We start from the raw sequence: 24,658 nt of genomic DNA, 5'->3' as shown, positions 1-24,658 counted from the left end.
GTATCGAGCTTATAGCAAATGTAACCACTCCGAACATATAACCTAGCTGCCAAAATAACTTCACCGTATATTTATTGTCTAGAATGTAAAGGTAACTTGACCGAATATGTATCGTCTAAAATTGTAAATATAACATCAACGAAATTGTAACTTCGCTGTAAATGTACAGTCTCTTCATCTGTTAACCGCATAGAACTTCCATGGTAATGCGGTATACAAGAATAAAGTTATTATTATTATTATTAATATTGAAGAAAATATATTCCAATATGGTATGTCTTTTGTTCCATCTGTACATTATGACTCTTTTAAAGCCAACTGTTATTTAAGAAGGGTTTTTTTTTTTTTTTTAGAAAAATAAGGTTGAGAGCATTCTTTGATGAAACCACCAGAGAACCAGATGAATTAACTTTCCCTATTCAAGGAAAAATAGTTTCAACTTGGAACCCGCCGGGTATACCAGATCCAGTCATTGTTACCTTTGAACAGTTGGTTTTAAAAGAGTTTACCAAAATAGAATCATACAATAAATCATAACATAATTTAACCTTGCAGGAAAGGACAGCAGTGGATAGTTTGAGAAATGACACCTGTATTATCATAAAATGAGCTGACAAAGGAGGTGCCATAGTTATCCAGGATAAGGATCAGTATATAGAGGAAGCTAAGCGGCAGCTCTCCAACACTGAATTTTATAACATCTTATTAAGAAATCCCTCAAGTGAGATTGCCTCTGAATTAAAACAAGTGTTAACTTTGGCTAACATGTCGGGTACCATTACTATTAAAGAGTATAAATTTCTTTATAATGAACATCCTAAAACACCTTATATCTACTTTGTACCCAAAATACATAAACACTTATAAATCCTCCTGGACACTATAGTTTCAGGGAAATCATCTATACTTGAACCTTTATCACAATATTTGGATTTTTATTTACAAAGATTTCTGTCTGAAGCACCCTCTTATATACGTGACTCTCAGCATTACATACAAATTTTGGAGAACATTGACAAATTATATTAGTCACAATGGATGTGGTGTCCTTATACACAAACATCCCTCAAGAGGAAGCTTTGACTATGATTGATAGATATCTGAATAGACTCCCTATATCAGTGTTTTTCAACCTTTTTACACCTGTGGACCGGCAGAAATAAAAGAATTATTTTGTGGACCGGCAAACTACTAAGACTAAAATTTAAAAACCCTGTTTCCGCCCCATCTCCGCGAGCTCGGTCCCTGCAAATCATCTGATCACATCCGCGCAAGCCTCAGTTATGATTTTATATTGAATATATTTTATTAAAGTATAAAAAGAAACAATATTCTGTACAATTACAAATAACACAGGGCAAGGATTAACAAAACCCATCTCCCCTCCCTTTCATATATATCCCCTCTACTATCAAGAAAACTGAACAAGCCAAATTATTACAGAATGCTACACAGAAATATCATGCTAACAGAATACCGCAGTCACACATGACAGGAATAGTGGTTAGGGGAGTGCAACATGGGCAACTGCCCTCTAGTCAGAGAGCGCCCTAAGCCAGCTGGAAGCTATAGAAGCAGTGCCTGAGCTTTGCAGTCCCAAGTTATGTCTAACACCAGCTCTAGCAGGATATATAATTCAAATCTGATATATTCTAATCACAAAATAGAAATAAAATTATTTTTTTCTACCTTTTTTATCTTCTTTTCACTCTTCAATCCGGCATCTGCACTCTCTGTCTCTTCAAACCAGCATCTGCCCCTTCCATCCACTGTCTGTCCTCTCCCCCTTCCAAATAGTATCTGTCTTCTTTCTATGCCCCTCTCCCCTTTCCATCCAGCCTGCCTGCGCCCCCTCTCTCCTTTTTACATGATTCATTCCAGCTTCACTGCTCTCTTCATTTTTATCTCTCCTACACCAGATCTACCATCATTGATCCTCTCTGCTTATTTTTCTGCTGACCCCTTCCCATCATCAATCTCTCTACTTTCTCATGCCTGTCTCTCCCTTTCCCCTCCTCTAATCTCCCTGCCAGCTGTTTCCTTCCTTTTTTCCTTCTCCCTTCCCTCCTCCTCCTGTCTAGCAGTAACTCTCTTCCCTTCCTCCCCTCCCAGCAGTATCTCTCCTTCTCCTTCCCTCCAGGTCCAGTAGCAGCTGTCCTTTTTTTTCCCTTGCCCAGCAGCTTCCCAGACTTCTTTCCCTCCTCCCCTCCCAGCAGCATCTCTTCTTCCCCCTCTCCAGGTCCAGTAGCAGCTGTCCCTTTTTCCCCTTGCCCAGCAGCTTCCCAAACTCCTTTCCCTCCTCCCCTCCCAGCAGAATCTCTCCTTCTCCCTTTCCAGGTTCAGTAGCAGCTGTCCCTTTTTTCCCTTGCCCAGCAGCTTCCCAGCCTCCAACAGTGGCTTTCTCCCCTCCCAGCAGCTCTCCTTACTTCCCAGCGCAGCAATTCAGGAAGGCAGCCTCGGGTCCTTTGTTGGGTCGCGCCACCTCTGAGGAAAGAGGAAGTTGCATCATCAGAGATGGCTGTGACTCAGCAAAAGCCCCAAGGCTGCCTTTCTGAATCGCTGCGCTGGGAAGTAAGGAGAGCTGCAGAGAGGGGAGAAAACCACTCTCTCCTGCCCAGCGCGGACCAACTGAAAATATCTTGCTCTTGCCGGCCCTGTGCGTACCGGCAGAAAATTGAAGTTAATCAATCTCACCTACCCTGTGCGTACCGGCAGAAATTTCCTGTGGACCGGCACCAGTCCACGGACCAGCAGTTGAAGAACAGTGCCCTATATCTAAAGAAAAAATTGAGTTAAGCTATATGGCTACAAAAATTATTAAGAATAACTTTTATGAGTTTGAAAAGGAATGTTTTCTCCAGATAAAGGGAGTAGCGATGGGGGCTACAGTAGCCCCCTCGATAGCATGTCTGACTTTGAGTCTAAATTTGTTCACAATAGTCCATATAGTACCCATATTCTAACCTGGAGGCGCTTCATTGATTGATGTGATTTTCATTTGGCAAGGAACTGAAGAACAACTAATTAAATTTTTTCAATATATTAACAGAGTTGATGATAATATAAAATTTGACCATAATTGGAATAGATGTCAAATTAATTTTTTGGACATACAAACAGGGCAGGATTAATTTGTTGAGGTCCCCTAGGCACACAAGTACAATGTGCCCCCTGTCCCGCCCCTACCATGCCCCATCCCCATGTATTTACTTCTTTATTTCCACTTTATTTCTTTTATTTTAAAATTCAAAACAAAGATTACCATACCAGTGCCAGTGTACAGTTTTTCTTCTATGCAACCTCCAAACATCTCTGAACAAAACTCCCCTTCCTTCCTAGAGGAAGAGATCGTCAGCTGGGAGGGCTTTGGGAAGCCCACCAATTTATATTTTGCATTTGGGTAAGAGGCATGGGGCATATCGGGAAGAAAATTTAGTGCCCATCATTTTATTGGGCTAATACATTTCTTTCTTAACTTTCAGAGGTTAAAACCTCTTTCTTCAGATCAGTAAACTATAATGCTGTTACAGTATCCCTGTCCTGACCTGAGGAAAGGAGTTATGGTCTATGAATTTGTAAAAAATGTATTAAAATTAGTTCAATAAACAATATCATCTTATTTCCATTTTCTATTAATAAACAATTATCAACACAGCTACAATAATACCTTATCCTAAAGCAAAAAGAAATAAAACAAATAGAAATTTTTTTCTACCTTTGTTGTCTGGTTTCTGCTGTCCTCATCTTCTCATCATTCTCTTCCTTCCATCCACTGTCTGCCCCTCCAGAAAATGTTTGTCTCCCTCTGCCCCTGCCCCCTCCTCCCCCCTTGGTCTGGCATCCATCACCTTCCCTCTGTTCCCCTCATAGTCTGGCATCTCTCTCCTTCCATCTCTCCTTCCCTCCCCCCCTGTGGTTTTTAGCATTTCTCGTCTCATTTCCTTCACTCGGATGTGATATTTCTGTGTCCATCTCTCTCCTCTCTCTTCCCTTTCCTTTTCTTCTCTGGTCTTTCTTCTCTATTTTCTGCCCCTGTCTAAATTAAATTCTTTCTTACTATTCAGCCCTCAGTTTCCCTCTTTTCACTGTGTCTACGCACAGCTTGCCACCCTTTTCCTTCACCCCTCCACTATCTCACTAACTCTATCTTCTTCCCCCCATCCAGCATGTGGGAAAGCAGTAGCAGTTGTGAGGAGGTGAGGGCTGAGCACAAGTTCTCCCCACTTCCATCATCTGTCCTACTCCCTTCTCCCCACTTCCATCATCTGTCCTACCCTGCCCCTTTCTTCCCACATCCATCATCTGCCCTGCTCCCTTCGGTCTCCCTTCTCCCCACTTCCATCATCTGTCCTACCCTGCCCCTTTCTTCCCACATCCATCATCTGCCCTGCTCCCTTTGGTCTCCCTTCTCCCCACATCCATCATCTGCTCTGCTCTGCCTTGTCCCCTTTTCTTTCTCCCTCCATCCAGGCCCATCTCACCACTCACTCCTATTTTTTTAATTTTAGAACGGCGACGCCTCCCCCAAGCATTGATCGGCAACGCGGGCCCCCCCAATCGGCAACGCATGCTCCCCCTTATTGATGGAAAGTAATACAAATGAGCAAAGCGGGTAAGAAAGGCAAGGGGATCTGTAATTTTGCAAGCGGTGCTGCTTGCCCAAAGCTTCCCTCTGATGCACCCAGGCGGAAACAGGAAGCTGCGTCAGAGGGAAGCTTTGGGCAAGCAGCACCGTCGATAGGGGGGCCACATTGCCAGTGGGGGGGGGGGGGGTGGTTCGTGGTACCGATGGGGGGGGGGGGGGGCTCCTACATCGGGCCCTCCTGACCATTTCAGGCTCTAAGCACATGCCTACTGGACCTATTGGTTAATCCGGCCCTGCATACAAATCACTTTAGAAAATAATAAGTTTATGACTGATTTATTTAGAAAAACAACTGATTGTAATACCCTTCTGCATTATAAAAGCTTTCATCCTAGAAATTTAAGATAGTATCCCACTGGGGCAATATTTGTGCATAAAAAGATTGTGCATATCAGATGATTCTTTCAAACATAATGCTTTAAATCTTGCCACTCAATTTAGCCAACGAGGATACCCTTTACCCATAGTAAAAAAGGCTTTTAAAAGAACCAAGTATATTCATACTCAATGGGGTAAATAAGCTTCAGGTACAAAATCCTCTGGTTTGTGTATTACTTTATTCTACCAAAGCACACTTTATACAAAAAGCAATACACCAACATTGGCATATACTTGGCCTTCATCCAAATTTAAAAGAACGCCCAGGATTTGCTTTCAAGCGAGCTAGAAATTTAGGTGAAATATTAAAAACTCAACCTTACAGTATGGAAAGTTCCCCCGGGACACGCCCCTTGTAGGCAATGTTCAGTTTGTTATGCATCTATGCACATTACTTAAATAACAATACCACATTCACAGAAAGTATTTAAATTCAGATCTTCCACAAACTGTAAATCTCAGGGGGTAGTATATGCCATAGTTTGTCCCTGTGGCCTATACTATATAAGCCACACACAACATCAGATTAAATTGAGAATTATGGAACATTTGAGCACCATTAGGACAAGCAAAATGAAGGCTCCCTTGACTCAACATTGGATAACAGCTGGTCACCCTTTAAATGAATTAAGATACACAATTCTGATAAAAGTAACTTTACCTCATGGAGGAGATTTATTTCAAACTTTGCTTTATAAAGAACAAAAATTAATATATGACTGGCACAAAGTGGAGCAATGGGGTCTTAACCATGAAATTGAATGGCCTGCCAAAATGTTTTAGCTCCCTTTTACTACAGGGGAACATTTTATTTTATTTTAATTTAATTCAGTTTATCTCAATCAATTCTAATTTAACTTCATTCCAATTTAATTCCATTCTTTGGATGTTAAATTGGATAACAATTAAGCTCCCAGAGGATAGGTCATTGGGAGTCATGTGACCGGGTAGGCTCCTCCTATATAAGGAGCTCTGTGGTGGTAATTCCCTCACTTGATATTTTCCAGCAGGAACTCCCATCCGGAGATCTGTATCAGAAGTAAATTCAGGTAAAAGTTATAATTTTAAATAGTTTAAACAGTTGTAAGTTAGGTATTCATAACTAGCAACTGAGGATTAATGGTTATTGGAATGTATTTGACTATAGTAAATGCACTAGTTGTAATATTTAGAAAACTCTTATTATTATCTTAGTACTTATATTTTCAACCTCCCTGATGATGGACTCAGTTGAAACTCAGCTGGAGTTGGAGGCTTATGTTGATTACATATGTTATTGTAGATTTTTAATGTAGATGAAATAAATTTTGTTGTCTTTAGGATATGAATTGAATTAAAGAAATCAATAAATTAAATATTTAAGTAATTTTATATTATGGTATTCTTGGTATAGCATTAAATTTTAGCTGCCAAATTTCAGTCCATTCTTCAAGCTTCGCCAGGTCTTTCTTCATGTTATTCACACCATCCAGCGTGTTTACTCTATTGCAGATTTTGGTATCATCTGCAAAGAGGCAAATCTTACAACTTTTCAGCAATATCATTTATAAAAATGCTAAAAAGAACAGGCCCAAGAACAAATCCATGTTGCCTCTAGTCCTGTAATCCACAGAACTCCAGAAACTTGACCATTCTCTGTTTTAAAAGTTTCCATTAATTTGCTTATTACAGAAGTCAGATTTACCGGCCTGTAATTTCCTTCTTCTTCCTTACTTCCACATCCGCCCTTCGCCAGTCCTCTGGTACCACTCCTGACTCTAGAGACTCATTGAAAAGGTCAGTCAGTGGAGCTACCAGAACTTTCCGAAGTTCCTTCAGCACCCTAGGATGTACACCATCTGGCCCCATTGCTTTGTCTACCTTTATTTTAGCTAGTTCGTCACGAACACAACCCTCTGAAAATCAATTAAGGTCTATTACTCCTCCATCCCTATTCACGTATGTCTTCTGCGGTCCCGATCCCAGTGCTTCAGCCATAAACACAGAACAGAAATATCTGTTAAGCAATTAGGCCTTTTCTTTTTCAGCTTCTACATATTACTCCCCTTCACCTTTGAGTCTCACAATGCCACTTTTACACTTCTTCCTATAACTAAAAATGTCTTGTCTCCCCGTTTTACTGTGTCAGCTATTTTTTCTTCCATTTGCATCTTTGCTTTCCTGACTACAAGACCAGCCTCTCTTAACTTTTCCAGATATTTTTGCCTGTCTTCCTTTTTCTATGATCTTTTGTAGTTTATGAAAGCTAACCTCTTATTCCTTACCTTCTCAGCTACTACTTTTGAGAACCAAAGTGGCCTTCTTTTCCCTCTTACTTTTACTTACTTGCCTCACAAAAATGTTTGTCGCCCTTACAATCGCTCCTTTCAGTTTTACCCACCACATTTCCACTCCTTCCAGACGTTCCCATCCAGACAATAATTCCTTGGCGTAAACCTCCATCTGAACAAAGTTAGTTTTTTAAAAGTCTAGAACCTGTGCTTTTGAATGAGCCCTCTCTATACCCATCTTAATATTAAACCATACCCTGTCGGAGTTACTGTACTGCAGTCATGAGACAGCCATCTAGTGTCACTGGCCATTTTCAGCTTAATCTGGGGAATGTTCAGAATACTTTGGATTTCCGTTAAACCAGCCATCCTAACTGAAGAATTTTGGAAGAAATAGAACGGCTGCCTTAAGATGTTCAGTTTTGTTAAATAAGGTACAACAGCTGCTGCTTGGGCACTTGCAATGGCCAATCGATGGTTTACACAGTGGCAGTTGACCAAGAGTCCAGATGTTTTATCTTTAAGCAGTTTTGCCACACCTTTCTGTTTCCCAATCATAACAGCCACTCCATCTGACCCTAGTCCAACCAGATTAGCAGTTTTCAAGCCTAGAGTGTCCAAATTTGCACGCAGTATGTTGGTTATAGTCTCCGCTTTGCCATCAATCATAATGCAAGTTGATACAAAACTAATTCTGACCTCTTTAGTGACCTGGCAAACATTATTTATTAATGTAAATAATTGTTTTACAAATGAGATGTCTGTGGTTTCATCACATAGAATACTGAAAAAATGTTCAGCATATATATTTTTCAGTATGTTAGACTTTATTTCTGATGCTAAGACATCCAGCAGCTCTTACATTATTCTTTCAGAGGTGTAATGTGCATTTTTACCAACATTGAGATGTTGTAAAAAGGAACAACCCATTTCTTTACAGTGTTCCAACAGCTTTTCAAACAACGTTGTATGTGGCAACTCATTTTTTGCCAACCAATACATGGATCTTAAGGCTCCCACAAAGGCATCTCTGTAAGTTATTTAACACAGATACAGATCTTTGAATTTGACTGATTTCAGTTTGCTCTAGTACACATTTTCCTAAACAGAAGACTCAATGTGCGTTTTACTTTTATCAAGCTTTCTTTTTGAATTCTTGTGCATGACATGTTTACCCAAGGTAACTCCCTACTTGGGAGGGATGTTTGTTTGAATATTTCATGCACAATGAGCACCACAAACCATTTTCTTTGACCATTAGCCAATCAAAATCTTTAAACCCATTGTTTGTTTATGCCGGATAAGCAGTGCTTATATTTATCAATTCACAAAATATGAAGGAAAAAAATTCAAAAAGAAAAACGTGAAAAAAATCACACTAAATACAAAACACAACATGTTTTTCAAAATAATTTTTTTAAGAATGAAACTCAATCACCAAACTTTTATAATGATTATGTAATTAAAGGGTTGTGCTCAGAGACATGGAGGAAAAAGTAGAACGAGTTCCCCAAAAAACCTCACCATCCAATCATTGTTTTACTCTCAATTTTAACAATGTACTGTGTGTAAAAGCATCTAAAAATTCAAACTGGAACTTATCTGTTGAGCAATGTTATTTTGGCCTCGAAGTGCCACGTTTCAATATTTCATCAGGACGCCAAGTAGTGAATTCAAAAAGACAACATCTTTCATAAGGGTGTCAGTCTCTGTTTAAACTCAAAAAGTTCTCACTACAAAAAATCTCCCACATCCGCTCACAACTTGATGGAATAGTGATCTGACCTTCCTCAACATGCGCAGACTAAAAAACACTTTTTTGTCAAGGAATTTATCTGTTCATGAAATGTAAGTGATGAGTCCAATTGTTAATTATCATTTATATTCGGGGGTTTTTTCAAAGAGGTCAAGGCAGATGACTTTAAAATATGCAATCGGTAACAACTATACAAAAATAGACATATAGAGCAAAATATAGACAGCAGATATAAATTCACAAACTGACATATTTTGATCGCTAAATTGAAAATAAAATTATATTTTTCTACCTTCGTTGTATGGTGATTTCATGAGTCTCTGGTTGCATTTCCAATATTTCTTCCTTTCTGCCTCCTTCATGCTTCCTGTCATCTGGACCTCATTCACTCCCCCGAAGCCGACCCAGAGCTGACACGCTCTATCCCACCCCCCCCCCACCCCCCCCCACCCCCGCAGCAACTCTGAGCCATGGCGCATGCAGTGGCTGGCCCACAAGCCTTCCCCCCCAACGTCAATTCTGACATCAGCGAGAAGGTTCCGGGTCAGCCAATCACTGCCTAGCTGGCCCAGGACTTTCTCTCTGATGTCAGAATTGACATCGGGGGAAGTTTTGTGGGCTGAGTTGCTGCTGGGGTGGGGGGAGATAGAGCGTGTTTGCTCCGGGTCAGCTTTGGTGGTAGGGTGGTGCAGCAGGCGTGCAAAGAGCGACATGGAAGATCCCCGGCAGCAGTGGCTTCAGTGGGAGGCAGGGAGAGATCCCTGGCAGTGGCCAGGCTGCATATCCCCAACAGGCAGCCCACGTACCTCCAAGGATATGTGTACTGTGTGTTGAAAAACACTGGTTTAGGGAGTGAAGAACTTAAGTGCACGACAGAAGAGCGAGACTTGGATGTGATTGTATGTGATGATCTTAAGGTGACCAAACAGGTTGAAAAGGTGATGGCGAAAGCTAGAAGGTTGCTAGGGTGTATAGGGAGAGGTATTGCCAGTAGGAAAAAAGAGGTATTGATTAGAGAATGACACGGTGACAAAATTCATCACTGTTCCCGTCCCCGCGGATAACCGCGGGAAATAATCCCATGTCATTTTCTAGTGTCTATTTCAACCTCAGTCCTTCTACACCAGCATTTTTCAAAGCAAAGCTTGCAGGTCAGTGGTTGTGGACATTCATACTCTGATTCTTCCCTCTCTCCTTAAAGAATGACATGAAGATGGTTTCCCGCGGTTATCCGCGGGAACGGTGATGAATTTTGTCACCGTGTCATTCTCTAGTATTGATGTCCCTGTATAAGACTCTGGTGAGACCTCATTTAGAATATTGTGTACAATTCTGGAGGCCTTTCCTTCAAAAAGATATAAAAAGGATGGAGTTGGTCCAGAAGGAAGAAAACTAAAATTGTGCTTTGTCTTCATCATAAGGCGTATGGGGACAGACTTAAAGATCTCAATCTGTATACTTTGGAGGAAAGGTGGGAGAGGGGAGATATGGAGAGATGTTTAAATACCTACGTGATATAAATGCGCACGAGTCGAGTCTCTTTCATTTGAAAGGAAGCTCTGGAATGAGAGGGCATAGGATGAAGTTAAGAGGTGATAGGCGCTGGAGTAATCTAAGGAAATATTTTTTACAGAAAGGGTGTTAGATGTGTGGAACAGTCTCCCATTAGAGGTGATGGAGACAGAGACTCTGTCTAATTTTAAAGAAAGCCTGGGACAGTCATATGGGATCTCTTATAGAGAGGAAGAGATAATGGTTACTGTTGATGGGCAGACTGGATGGGCCATTTGGCCTTTATCTGCCATCATGTTTCTATGAAATACTACAGGAAAGTGAAGCTGTCGGCTAGACAGGGGTAGTCACCAATAAGATAAGTAGTAATTCAGATGATAGCTTTTTATTTATTTATTTAAAAATATATATAATCTACTTATATACACCTAAGTGGCCTGTAAAACATTCACAATGATACAGACAATTTTACAAAACATACTACAATAAAATACAAAATCAACATGTAAAAAATGGGTAAGACCCATCTATCAGCCTTAATATTTCTTTTCTTTCTGTTCTACAAGCATATATCAAATGGCATGCATCCAGTCAGACCCTTGGGAATCAGCTAAAGGCTAATAAATAAAAGTGTGCCTTAAGGAATTTTTGAAATGATAAAACTTTACTACAAAAGTGCATCTTTCCCGACAACACAAACCAAAGTGTCGGACCTGCAGTTGAAAATCAAGATTTTTGAGTAGAATCATACTTAATTTCATCCCTCATTTGTATATTTAGCAGCATTCTGGTCTCCAATCTCAATATTCTTTTCAGTTTATATATTTTCAAACATTTAGACTGATAATGGCAAAATATCATACATCTCTTGGTGGACTATTTTCAAAATCTTAATCTGCTACTCTATAGCAGATTGGCAACCAATACATTTTCTTTAGAATTGTTATGATATGTTCATATTGTTATATACCCATGACGACACGTGCTGCAGAATTTTGTACAATCGGAAATGCTTTCAAGTGTGTAGATAGAAGACCTAAATAAAATGACATTGGTACTCTCATAGCTTGATTATTGTAATGTATGTAAAACTTGACGGAGATTCCAACCAGATAAAAATATTTTTCAGTTGAAGCAACTTTCTAATTGCAAAATATGCAATCTGCACTACTTTGGCCACTTGAGATTTAAACGATAATTTTGCATCAAAGATCACCCCCGACATTCTAATCTCTTCGCTAATCAGAATTCGGTGATCATTAAAAAATATATCACTAGGCCAAAGTTCTTCCTGTTGTTCTCCTATAATCATTATTTTTGTTTTATCAATATTTAGTATCAACCCATTGACAAACATCCATTTATTGATCTCATACATATCATTCAGTTTCAAAGACAGGTTATCACCCCACTGCTTGTTTCAACATCTGGCCAAAATGTGCAAGGTTTTGGCCATCTTATCAAATATCACAGCTGGCCTCTTTATGCCATGACTTTAATTTTTTTGCTTTTCAATAAGATGACTTGTCCTGAATAATCCATTTTGTTATAATCTCTTACATGATTGGACTGAATCACTATATAAATTGCTTTTATTTTGAGTCCTTTTGAAAAATGGTTGTGGTTGTCTTGAGAACTTGATGTGCAAAAGGCTTTTTCTATTTTCTGCCTATGGGGAAAAATGCTTGTACAGTATTTGGATGTTGTGGTTGGTTACTTTTTACAAATCTGTTCTTTAAAGGCTCACAATCTGTGGCCCATATTCTCAAAACCTAATGTTGGTGCTAGGAGCGATTGGCGCTGGAATTGTGTGCATGTTAATGTGCACAGCATGTACAAAACTGTTTAGTGCACGTGTAAATCTGTACACTGAGAATCGGCGCAAATTGAATTTAAATGCATTGAAATAGATTTCAATTAGGTGATTATGCATTCACTCCAATGATGAGAAGACAGCGCTGAAAACACACTGCCAGGTCAGGGGTGACTTTCAGGTTTTGAGAAGATTTATCCTGCATTTTAAAAAATCTTTTGAAGGGAGCAAGAAGCCCATGCAGCTTGTAGTGCTGATAGTGAGAAAAAATACATCTGCAAATCTGATCAAAGCCAGGAATGAGAGCGGGCATTTGGTGCCTGATTTCATGTTCTTTGGTGTAAGCCTCTTAGGGTATTTATACTCCCTCCAAATGTTTTGAAGGGGTTTATATTGTACTTCTTTTTTTGCCTGGCTCATGCGCACGGGAGTTTCACAGTAAGTGCAACTCTTGTGCCCATGTGTCAGTCACATTCCTCCCCTTTGCTTGTGCTGTACTAGTGTGCATAAAATTTGCATTCATTCACTTTGCAGACTAGGAGGCTAGTTTTCAGTGTTGATCTTGTGTTATTGGATGTGTGTATTTGCTCTAGTGCCAGAGTTTGAGCATTTTTTTGTATTTAATGTTATGGAAGTTGAGGTGATGTGCTCAATATAACAAGGAATGAGAGAAGTGGGAATTGAATCCTAGGTTCTTGGTTAGCTAGCTGCTTTAACAGCACTTGATAGTATGTTTGGCCCTTAATGCGGGTTGTTATTTGATTTGAGGGGTTTGGGGGGTGTTTTTTCCTAGGCAATATTGAAAGGTTTACTTAATTCATTTCTTCTTCCTCCCCCACCCCACTGGACAGGTGGTGCTTACTGTCAGTTTATGGACATGCTCTTCCCTGGTTCTGTTGCACTAAAGAAAGTGAAGTTCCAAGCCAAACTGGAGCATGAATATATTCAGAACTTCAAAATTTTACAGGCTGGCTTTAAGAAAATGGGGGTTGACAAAGTAAGTGGTTTTTTTTTCTTTTTTCAACATATATGTTTATGTTTAATATGTTTTCAATGTCCATTATATCAATTTTAATCTCATATAAACTCTTCTAGGGCTTCAGACATGCCATTAGGTGCCAGACATTTCTATGGTCACCGATCAAACTTTCAGCCATGGCTTCCTCACTAGCCCCATATATATTCTTTTTTTCATGTTTTTTTTTAAATTAAAGTGATAAGTGCTATATTTTAACTCAATAACTTATTTCTTATATAAAGCTTAAAACTTATCATAATTTAGTTACTTATCTTAATTCAATCTTTTCTCATATTATCATCGGGAAGGGACCTGTCATTCGACATGTTTCGCCTCTTGGCTGTTTCAAGAAAAGCCCCCCCTTTTCAAGCTTATTCATACCATCCCAATCTGCATACTATTATTTTTACTTTTGACTGGGGGTGATATGTTTAATATGTAACATTTTTAAGATCTTACCATTTGGAGAAACGTTTCCTAGTAGGACTAGACAATTTGAAAAGAATGTTTGATGATATTATACACTTTACTCCCAATATTCAGAGCGATGTAGGTGGACCAGAGAGGCTCTGGCCCACTTAAATCACTGATTGGTTAAACATTGATATTCAACAACATTGAATATCAGCTCAGACTGGTCAGGAGTGGGCCAGGAAATGGTGCTGGGGAAGTGCTGGGACATATGTGGGCTCCTGTAATATTTAGCCTGGCTGGCCCGGAACTTCTTCTCCAATGTCAGAATTGACATCAGGAAGAAGGTTTGTGGGCTGGCACCTGGACCTTCCTTTTCTTTAGTTTCAGCAGGCAACAGCAGCGGACCGGGGGGGGGGGGGGGGGGGTTGAAGCGGCGGTAGGCCATTCTTCGGCAGGCAGGAATCAGCAGCGGGGGTCAGTCCAAGGGGGGGGCAGGCTTCGGCGCTGGAGGAAGAGAGGCAGACAGGCAGGCTGGGTGTAGCGCGGCAGGGAGGGAAGGAGGTAGGCTGGCTGGCTGGCTTCGGGGGAGGTGGTGGGACAAAGGCTGGAAGGCAGTGAGGGGGACATATGAAGGAGGAAGGGAGGAAGGAGAGAAAGGGGCAGAGAAGGGGAGGTGTTGTAAGCATAAGAACGACTAGAGAGAAAGGCCTGGACCAAAGGGGAAAAACAGGAGGCAGATGCAGGACTATGTGAGATACAGACAGAGGGGAGAGACCCTGAGGAAGAGCAGAAAGATACAAGATCATAACAGGAGGGAGAGAGAGGGAGACCTGGAACAAAGGTACAAAGAAGAACTGACACTGGATCTGGGGAGGGTAATAGAGGGAAAAGAGAAAGAAAACTGACACTGGATCTGGGGAGGGTAATAGAGGGAAAAAAGAGGGAGACTTGGACCCAAAGGGGATGGGGCTGGAGAAAGAAAGTGAGAGTCCTGGACCCAAAGGGGATCGGGCTGGAGAAAGAAAGCGAGAGTCCTGGACACAAAGGGGATGGGGCTGGAGAAAGAAAGAGAGAGACCTGGACACAAAGGGGATGGGGCTAGAGAAAGAAAGAAAAAAATATTGGATGCACAGTCAGAAGGAAGTGCAACCAGAAACTCGTGAAATCACCAGACAACAAAGGTAGGAAAAATGATTTTTATTTTCAATTTAGTGATCAAAATGTGTCAGTTTTGAGAATTTATATCTGCTGTCTATATTTTGCACTATACAGTGAAACCTTGGTTTACAAGCATAATTCGTTCTAGAAGCATGCTCGTAAGCCAAAGTACTCGTATATTAAAGCGAGTTTCCCCATAGGAACTAAGGGAAACTCGCTTAATACATTCCTATCCATCTGCGCATGCTAGAAGGTCTTCTAGTTCTCTCTCTCTCTCTCTCTCTTTTGATGCCGGTGCTAGATGGGGATAAGACAATGTGTTTGGGTGGGTGGGTGCATGGGGGATGTCAGATCGCGGCGGGGGGAATGCCGGATCATGGGGAGGGTGGGAGTGGGGCGCTCGTAAATCAAGTCAAGCTCGGTTTCCGAGGTGCCGATTTTGCGAATGTTTTGCTCACCTTGCAAAACATTCGCAAACCGGTGCACTCGTAAACCGAGGTTTGTCTATTTTTCTATAGTTACTAAAGTGATATTGCATATTTTAAAGTCATCTGCCTTGACATCTTTGAAACCCCCCCAATGTAAATGATAATTAGAAACATAGAAACATAGAAAGATGGCGGCAGATAAGGGCTACAGCCCATCAAGTCTGCCCACACTATTGACCCTCCCTAACAAGTCTAATGAACCCCTTAAGTATAATTGTAATTATACTGCCACTCTACTGACCCGCTCTTTCAGGTCTGTACCCTAGAGACCCTATCGCTTGGCATGACCCTCGTAGGGATCCCACATAGGTATCCCATTTATTCTTGAAGTCTGAGATGCTGTGTGCCTCGATCACCTGCACTGGAAGCTTGTTCCAATGCTCAATCACTCTCTCTGTGAAGAAGTACTTCCTGGCGTCACCACGAAACTTCCCTCCCCTGAGTTTGAGCGGATGACCTCTTGTGGTCGAGGGTCCCTTCAGAAGAAAGATATCATCTTCCACCTCGACCCGTCCTGTGATGTACTTAAATGTCTCAATCATGTCTCCCCTCTCCCTACGCTCTTCGAGAGTATAGAGCTGCAATTTGCTCAGTCTTTCTTCGTACGGGAGATCCTTTAGCCCCGAGACCAGCCTGGTGGCCATCCGCTGAACCGATTCAATTCTGAGCACATCTTTACGGTAATGTGGCCTCCAAAATTGCACACAGTATTCCAGATGAGGTCTCACCATGGTTCTGTACAATGGCATCATGACTTCAGGCTTCCTGTTGACAAAGCTTCTCTTGATACAACCTATCATCTGCCGTGCTTTAGATGAAGCCTTCTCCACTTGAGTGGCTGCTTTCATGTCAGCACTGATGATTACTCCTAAGTCCCGTTCTGCCGTAGTCCCGGTTAAAGTTTCTCCATTCAGGGTGTAAGTTCTGTTACCGAGATGCATGACCTTACATTTCTTGGCGTTAAAGCCCAGCTGCCAGATCGAGAACCAACTTTCTAAAGTACGCAGGTCTTGCTCCATAGCATCCTGTAGATTATAGCCGTTTACTATATTGCATAGTTTGGCGTCATCAGCGAATAAGGTTACCTTGCCTTGAAGCCCTTGAGTCAGATCCCCAATGAATATGTTGAAGAGGAGTGGGCCCAGGACTGAACCCTGTGGCACTCCACTAGTCACCTCCGACATTTTAGAGAGGTTACCGTTAACCACCACCCTCTGAAGTATGCCACTAAGCCAATCTTTAACCCATGCAGTTAGAGTTTCTACTAATCCCATCGATTTCATCTTGTTCAGCAGCCTGCGGTGTGGGACGCTGTCAAACGCTTTGCTGAAGTCCAGGTACACAACGTCCAAGGACTCTCCTTAGTCCAGTCTTCTTGTTACCCAGTCAAAGAAGCTGATAAGATTGGACTGGCATGATCTACCCTTAGTGAATCCATGTTGACTGGGATCCCAGAGACTTCCCTCGTCCAGGATCGTATCTAATTTATACTTAATTAGCGTTTCCATGAGTTTACACACTATTGAGGTGAGGCTTACTGGTCTATAGTTCGCAGCCTCAGCCTTGCAACCCTTTTTATGTAGAGGAACGACGTTGGCTGTTTTCCAGTCCAACGGAACTTTCCCGGTACTTAGTGAGAGATTGAAGAGCACTGCCAACGGTTCCGCCAGAACATCTCTCAATTCTCTGAGCACTCTTGGATGTAAATTGTCCGGTCCCATGGCCTTGTTTACCTTTAGCCTTGCCAGTTCATTGTAGACATCCCCAGGTGTGAACTCAAAATTCTGAAACGGGTCATCCTTGTCTTGTTTTACCTTCAACTGTGGTCCGTGTCCCGGTGCTTCGCAGGTGAAGACTGAGCAGAAATATTCATTTAGTAGTTCTGCTTTTTCTGAATCCGCCACCGCGTAGTTTCCATCCGGTTGTCTAAGGCTTACTATACCGTCTGTGTTCCTTTTCCTATCACTGATATACCTAAAGAAGGATTTGTCCCCTTTTTTAATGTTTTGTGCCAGAGTTTCTTCCACTCGAAGTTTGGCCTCCCTAACTGCTGTTTTGACCGCTGCAGATCTGGTCTTATATTCTACTTTAGTTTCTTCTCTCTGCGTACGTTTGTAGGAAAGAAATGCTTTTTTCTTTTCCTTAATGAGGTGTGAAATCTCTTCAGTGAACCATTGGGGTTTGTTATTTCTTTGCCGTTTATCTACTGATTTTATGTAGCGATTAGTTGCTTCGTGTATGGATGATTTCAGGTACGACCACATAGTTTCCACATTGCCGGTTTCTGCTTGGTCCTGCAGCGTCTGATGAACGAAATCTCCCATGCGTGCAAAGTCGGTGCCCCGGAATTTGAGCACCTTTGTTTTTGTAATTGATTTAGGGATCCTTTCCCAAGGTTGAACCATACCATGTTATGGTCGCTGGAGGCTAGCGTATCACCTACCGAGACCTCTGAGACGCTTTCCCCATTAGTGAGTACCAGATCTAGGATCGCCTGAGCCCTAGTGGGCTCCGTTACCATCTGTCTGAGATGTACTCCTTTTATGGAGGTCAAAAGTCTCCTGCTGCTGCTGGTTGTTGCCGAAAATGTGTTCCAGTCTGCATCAGGCATGTTAAAGTCCCCTAGCAGCACAGTGTCGCCCCGTAGAGTGATATTCTCTATGTCTTCAATTAAATCTGCGTCCATGTCTTCCGGTTGTCTTGGAGGTCTGTATACCACTCCAAGATACAGGCTTTTTTTGCCATTTCTTGCCAGGTTTACCCAGAGGGACTCCCCGGTATACTTGACATCAGTGATCCTGGTGGTTTTGATGTCCTCTTTAATGTATAGTGCTACCCTTCCACCTAACCTGCCCTCTCTGTCCTGACGAAGTAGATTGTACCCCGGTATAGCCATATCCCACCCATGTGCGTCCGTGAACCAAGTCTCGGATATTGCCACTACGTCCAGGTTGGCATCTCTTATTTCAGTTTCCAGTTCTAGAATTTTATTGCCTAAACTGTGTGCATTGGCATACATGGCCCGCCACACTTTGTGTTTGCTGAGTCCCTGTAAGGCTATTCCCGACTGAGTCTGTGTGGCTCCTAGAGAATTGTTTGCAAATTGGGTCCTTACCTCGGAAACAGAGTGTCGACTCGTCCCATCAGGATAGTTCCTTTCCACACCAGTATATGAGTAGGTCCCCTCCCCCAACTTACCTAGTTTAAAGCCCTGCGAAGCAGGCGGGCTAGTCGGTGTCCAAAGCCTCTGCTGGTCAAATGGAGTCCGTCTGGTCCCTGTAGTCCCTGCAGTGCCTCTCTATGATCCAGGAATCCGAAGTTCATATCTCGACACCATCCTTGTAGCCATTCGTTCGTTCTCAGGATGCATTCATCTCTGGCTCTTCCCTTGCCTCTAACTGGAAGGATTGATGAGAAGACTACCTGCGCACTCGTCTGCTTCAGCCTCTCTCCCAAGGCTCCGAAGTCATTTTCTCTGCGTATAGTGTGCTTTGTGGGGTTTTTTTTATTTTATGGTTCAGAGGACAACAAATGGGATGTGGCCCTACAGGGGTACAAACTCTACAGGAGGAACAGGGCACACAAGAAGGGAGGAAGAATAGCACTGTACATAAAGGACTCCATTCCTTCATCCAAAACAGAAACACCAATAAGGGCAGACAGTCTGGAGTCACTATGGGTTAAGCTGAAAGGAGGGGAAGGAGCTGACATCAAGTTAGGACTGTACTATCGCCCATCAGTTCAGCCAGAAGCAAACGACTTGGACCTGGAGGCCGAACTGAGGCAGATGTGCAAAAGTGGAAGGGTGGTGGTTATGGGGGATTTCAACTATCCGGGAATAAACTGGGACATTGGGCACTCAAATTGCACGAGAGAAACTAAATTCCTAGAGGCGATAAGGGACTGCTTCATGGAGCAGCTGGTCACGGAACCAAAGCGAGGGGATGCCACTCTGGACCTAATCCTCAACGGGCTAGAGGGACCCGCAAAGGAAGTGGTGGTACTAGCACCATTAGGGAACAGCGATCACAACATGATCCAGTACAAATTAAACATGGGAACATCAAAAGCGAAAAGAACCACAACGACAGCACTCAACTTCAGAAAAGGAAACTACAAGGACATGAGGAAAATGGTAGGAAAAAAGCTCAGCAACAACTCAGGGAAGGTGAAGACCGTAAAGGAAGCCTGGACACTGCTTAAAGGCACAGTGCTCGAGGCACAAGACCTATACGTCCCAAGGTTTAGGAAAGGGTGCAAAAAAAATTGAACTAGAAACCCAGCATGGATAACTACTGCAGTTAAAAAGGCGATAAGCGACAAGAAATCATCCTTCAAGAAATGGAAAAAGGAACCAACAAAGGAAAACCAGGAAGAGCACAAAAGACACCAGAAAAAATGCCATCGAGAGGTCAGGAAAGCAAAGAGTGAATATGAGGAAAAACTGGCAGGAGAAGCAAGAAACTTCAAACCCTTCTTCTGGTATGTGAAAGGGAAACAACCAGCCGGAGAGGAAGTGGGACCACTGGACGACGGAGACAGGAAAGGAGCGATAAAGGAGGAAAAAGAGATAGCTGACAGGTTAAACAAATTCTTCACGTCAGTCTTCACCAGAGAGGACACATCCAATATCCCAGAACCCAAGGTGATTATAAACGGAGAACACGACGAAAGGCTGGTACAACTAGAGGTAAGCAAAGAGGATGTCCTCAGACAGATAGACTGAAGAGTGACAAATCACCGGGCCCGGACGGCATCCACCCAAGGGTGCTAAAAGAACTGAGAAATGAAATAGCAGAGACACTTCGCCAAATATGTACTCTCTCCCTAAAAACTGGGGAGATCCCAGAGGACTGGAAAATAGCAAATGTCACGCCCATCTTTAAGAAGGGATCAAGGGGTGACCCGGGAAACTACAGGCCTGTGAGCTTGACCTCGGTTCCGGGAAAGATTATCCAACCTGATCAGCTTCTTTGACTGGGTAACGGGGAAGCTGGATATTGGGGAGTCCCTGGACATCATGTACCTGGACTTTAGCAAAGCATTCGATAGCGTACCACACCGCAGGTTACTGAGCAAGATGAGTTCTATAGGATTAGGTAACACATTGACGAAATGGGTTGGGAGCTGGCTTGGAGGTAGGCTCCAAAGGGTGGTGGTGAACGGCACCCCCTCCGAAATGACGGAGGTGATTAGTGGAGTACCACAGGGCTCAGTCTTGGGCCCAATCCTATTCAACATCTTTATAAGAGACTTGGCAGAAGGGCTTCGAGGTAAAATAACATTATTCGCCGATGACGCCAAACTGAGTAATGTAGTGGGCAAATGCACAACAGACGAAGATTCAGTGCCCGACAACATGATGCACGACCTACTCCTACTGGAGCGATGGTCTAGGACATGGCAACTCAACTTCAATGCCAAAAAATGCAAAGTTATGCACCTGGGCAGCCAGAATCCATGCAAGTCTTATACCCTTAATGGCGAGATCCTAGCAAAAACGGTAGCAGAACGAGACTTGGGGGTAATCGTCAGTGAGGACATAAAGTCTGCCAATCAAGTGGAGCAGGCTTCGTCCAAGGCAAGACAAATCATGGGCTGCATACGAAGGGGTTTCATCAGTCGTAAGGCGGAAGTCATTATGCCATTGTATAGATCCATGGTGAGGCCCCACCTGGAATACTGTGTGCAATTCTGGAGGCCACATTATCGCAAGGATGTGCTGAGACTGGAGTCGGTGCAAAGAATGGCCACCCAGATGGTCTCGGGACTCAAGGATCTACCATACGAAAAACGGCTTGACAAATTACAGCTATACTCGCTCGAGGAGCGCAGAGAGAGGGGGGACATGATCGAGACGTTCAAGTATCTTACGGGCCGCATCAAGGCGGAGGAAGATATCTTCTTTTTCAAGGGTCCCACGACAACAAGAGGGCATCCGTTGAAAATCGGGGGCGGGAAACTACGAGGTGACACCAGGAAATTCTTTTTCACTGAAAGAGTGGTTGATCGCTGGAATAGTCTTCCACTACAGGTGATTGAGGCCAGCAGCGTGCCTGATTTTAAGGCCAAATGGGATCGGCACATGGGATCTCTTCACAGGGCAAAGGTAGGGGAGGGACATTAAGGTGGGCAGACTAGATGGGCCGTGGGCCCTTATCTGCCGTCTATTTCTATGTTTCTATGAAGCAATGGTAAAGGACACAATCTGCGAACACATAGAAAACAATGGACAACTGAAGGCGAGCCAGCATGGCTTCTGCAAGGGAAGGTCGTGCCTCACGAACTTGCTTTACTTCTTCGAGGGAATAAACAGCCAGATGGATAAGGGGGAATCCATAGACATTATTTACCTTGACTTCCAAAAAGCCTTCGACAAGGTACCCCACGAGCGGCTACTTAAAAAGCTGTGGAACCACGGGGTGCAAGGGGATATCTATCGATGGATCAAACACTGGTTGGCAGGCAGGAAACAGAGGGTTGGAGTAAAGGGCCAATACTCAGACTGGCAATGGGTCACGAGCGGAGTTCCACAGGGGTCGGTGCTGGGACCTCTACTGTTCAATATATTTATTAATGATCTGGAGACGGGGACAAAATGTGAGGTTATCAAATTTGCTGATGACACCAAACTCTGCAGCAGGGTTAGAAACACGGAAGACTGTGAAGACCTGCAAAGGGACCTAACGAAACTGGAAGACTGGGCAAAAAAGTGGCAAATGAGTTTTAACGTAGAAAAATGCAAGGTCATGCATTTAAGGAAAAAGAACCCGATGTTCAGCTACAAAATGGGGGGAACACTGCTAGGGGTGAGTAACCTTGAAAGGGACCTGGGGGTGATGGTCGACACATCACTGAAACCATCGACGCAGTGTGCGACAGCTTCAAAGAAAGCAAACAGAATGCTGGGCATCATCAAAAAAGGTATCACGACCAGGACGAAGGAGGTCATCATGCCGCTGTATCGCACAATGGTGCGCCCGCACCTGGAGTACTGTGTTCAATACTGGTCGCCATACCTCAAGAAGGACATGGCGGTAGTCGAGGGAGTGCAGAGGAGGGCGACTAAACTGATAAGAGGTATGGAAAATTTTTCATACACTGACAGGTTAAAAATGCTGGGGCTGTTCTCCCTGGAGAAGAGGAGACTTAGAGGGGACATGATAGAAACCTTCAAAATCCTAAAGGGCATAGAGAAAGTAAATAAGGACAGATTCTTCAAACTGTGGGGAGCCACAAGAACTAGGGGTCACTCAGAGAAATTGAAAGGGGAAAGGTTTAGAACAAATGCTAGGAAGTTCTTTTTTACCCAGAGGGTGGTGGACACATGGAACACGCTTCTGGGGGAAGTGATAGGCCAGAACTCGGTACAGGGGTTCAAGGAAGGTTTGGATAGGTTCCTGGAGGATAAGGGGATAGAGGGGTACAGATAGAACTTGAGGTAGGTTACAGAAGTGGTCAGAAATCACTTCACAGGTCGCGGACCTGATGGGCCGCCGCGGGAGCGGACCGCTGGGCGAGATGGACCTCTGGTCTGACCCAGTGGAGGCAACTTCTTATGTTCTTATTATGTATACATGAAAAATGAATGAAAGAAATTGAGGGTGGGATTGGGGGCAGGGCTAGGGCGGGACTGAAAATTAATAGATGTCCCGTTTTGATGAAAAAAATAAATGGTCACGTTATGTATTACCATGCTCAGGATAAGGATTATGATTTTGAGGCCATTGGCCAAATAAAGTTTATATTTTTTTCTTAGGAACATAAGAATGGCCATTGCTGGGACAGACCAGTGGTCCATCGTGCCCAGCAGTCCGCTCACGCGGTGGTCCCCAGGTCAGAGACCAGTGCTCTAAAATGAGTCCAGCCTCACCTGTATACGTCCCAGTTTAGCAGGAACTTGTCCAGCTTAGGCTTGAAACCCTGGAGAGTGTTTTCCCCTACAACAGCCTCCGGAAGAGCGTTTCAGCTCTCCACCACTCTCTGGATGAAGAAGAACTTCCTTACGTTTGTACGGAATCTATCCCCTTTCAACTTTAGAGAGTGCCCTCTTGTTCTCCCTACCTTGAAGAGTGTGAACAGTCTGTCTTTATCTACTAAGTCTATTCCCTTCAGTATTTTGAATGTTTTGATCATGTCTCCTCTCAGTCTCCTCTTTTCAAGGGAGAAGGGGCCCAGTTTCTCCAATCTCGCATTGTACGGCAACTCCTCCAGCCCCTTAACCATTTGAGTCGCTCTTCTCTGGACCCTTTCGAGTAGTACCGTGTCTTTCTTCATGTACAGCGACCAGTGCTGGACGCAGTACTCCAGATGAGGGTGCACCATGGCCCGGTACAGTGGCATGATAACCTCCAAATCTGTTCGTGATCCCCTTTTTTATCATTCCTAGCATTCTGTTCGCCCTTTTTGTCGCCATAGCGAATTGTGCAGACAGCTTCATCGACTTGTCGATCAGAACCCCCAAGTCTCTTTCCTGGGAGGTCTCTCCAAGTACCACCCCGGACATCCTGTATTCGTGCATGAGATTTTTGTTACCGACATGCATCACTTTGCACTTAGCCACATTGAACCTCATTTGCCATGTCGCTGCCCATTTCTTGAGCTTGATTATGTCACTTTGTAGATCTTTGCAATCCCCCTGTATCTTCACTACTTTGAATAACTTTGTATCGTCCGCAAACTTTTTTTTTTTGATTGTTTGAAATATTTTTATTGAACAGAAAGATGATTGAAAGGACAAAGTAAACAAAGCAATACACTGGCAACATATAGAGACACAAGAACAGGGCAAAACCCTTACACGTTATAGAGAGTGGGGGGCCAAAGCTCACACTAACCCCCTCAAGCACCAGTTCCCAGGACTACAGTAACAGCAAACCCTGTTCAGTGGGTAGAAAAGAAACAGACCGTTCAAAAAGTTCCACTTTTTAACATAGGAAAGGAGTGGCTCCTCAAGGAACCCATCCACACCCACACATCCCCCCACTCATACCACCTCCTCCCAGAACCCCCCCGCCTCCCCCTAACTGAGTGATCTAGAGTCAAAAGAAGAGAATCATAAGGAGCTGACCTCCCAACAGTGTCGACTCCCAGAGAGACCAGTATAATCGGTGGGAAGGGGACCCCCCTGGGCTCTACAAAGTTCCCAGCGAGCCACTTCTGCGAGGGACCGCTTCCAACCCAGCACCTCAGGGGCAATCTCATCC

The 24,658-nt window shown here is 43.2% G+C and overlaps 1 protein-coding gene across 3 annotated transcripts in view; it reads left to right on the top strand.

The window, feature by feature from the left end:
- The window catches only part of MAPRE1 (microtubule associated protein RP/EB family member 1), a 145,545-nt gene that overhangs the window by 51,047 nt on the left and 69,840 nt on the right, over nucleotides 1-24,658 (top strand). For all 3 annotated transcript variants that reach the window (XM_033914492.1, XM_033914493.1, XM_033914494.1), the window contains exon 3: nucleotides 13,226-13,371. In XM_033914492.1, the coding sequence (XP_033770383.1) occupies nucleotides 13,226-13,371 (146 nt within the window). The remainder of the gene's footprint in view (nucleotides 1-13,225; nucleotides 13,372-24,658) is intronic.

This window comes from Geotrypetes seraphini, chromosome 11 (genome assembly GCF_902459505.1).
Source record: "Geotrypetes seraphini chromosome 11, aGeoSer1.1, whole genome shotgun sequence".
In the NCBI taxonomy this organism is placed as follows: Eukaryota; Metazoa; Chordata; class Amphibia; order Gymnophiona; family Dermophiidae; genus Geotrypetes; species Geotrypetes seraphini.
The sequence above is the reverse complement of the archived record's forward strand: the minus strand, read 5'-3'. Positions and strand labels throughout refer to the sequence as shown.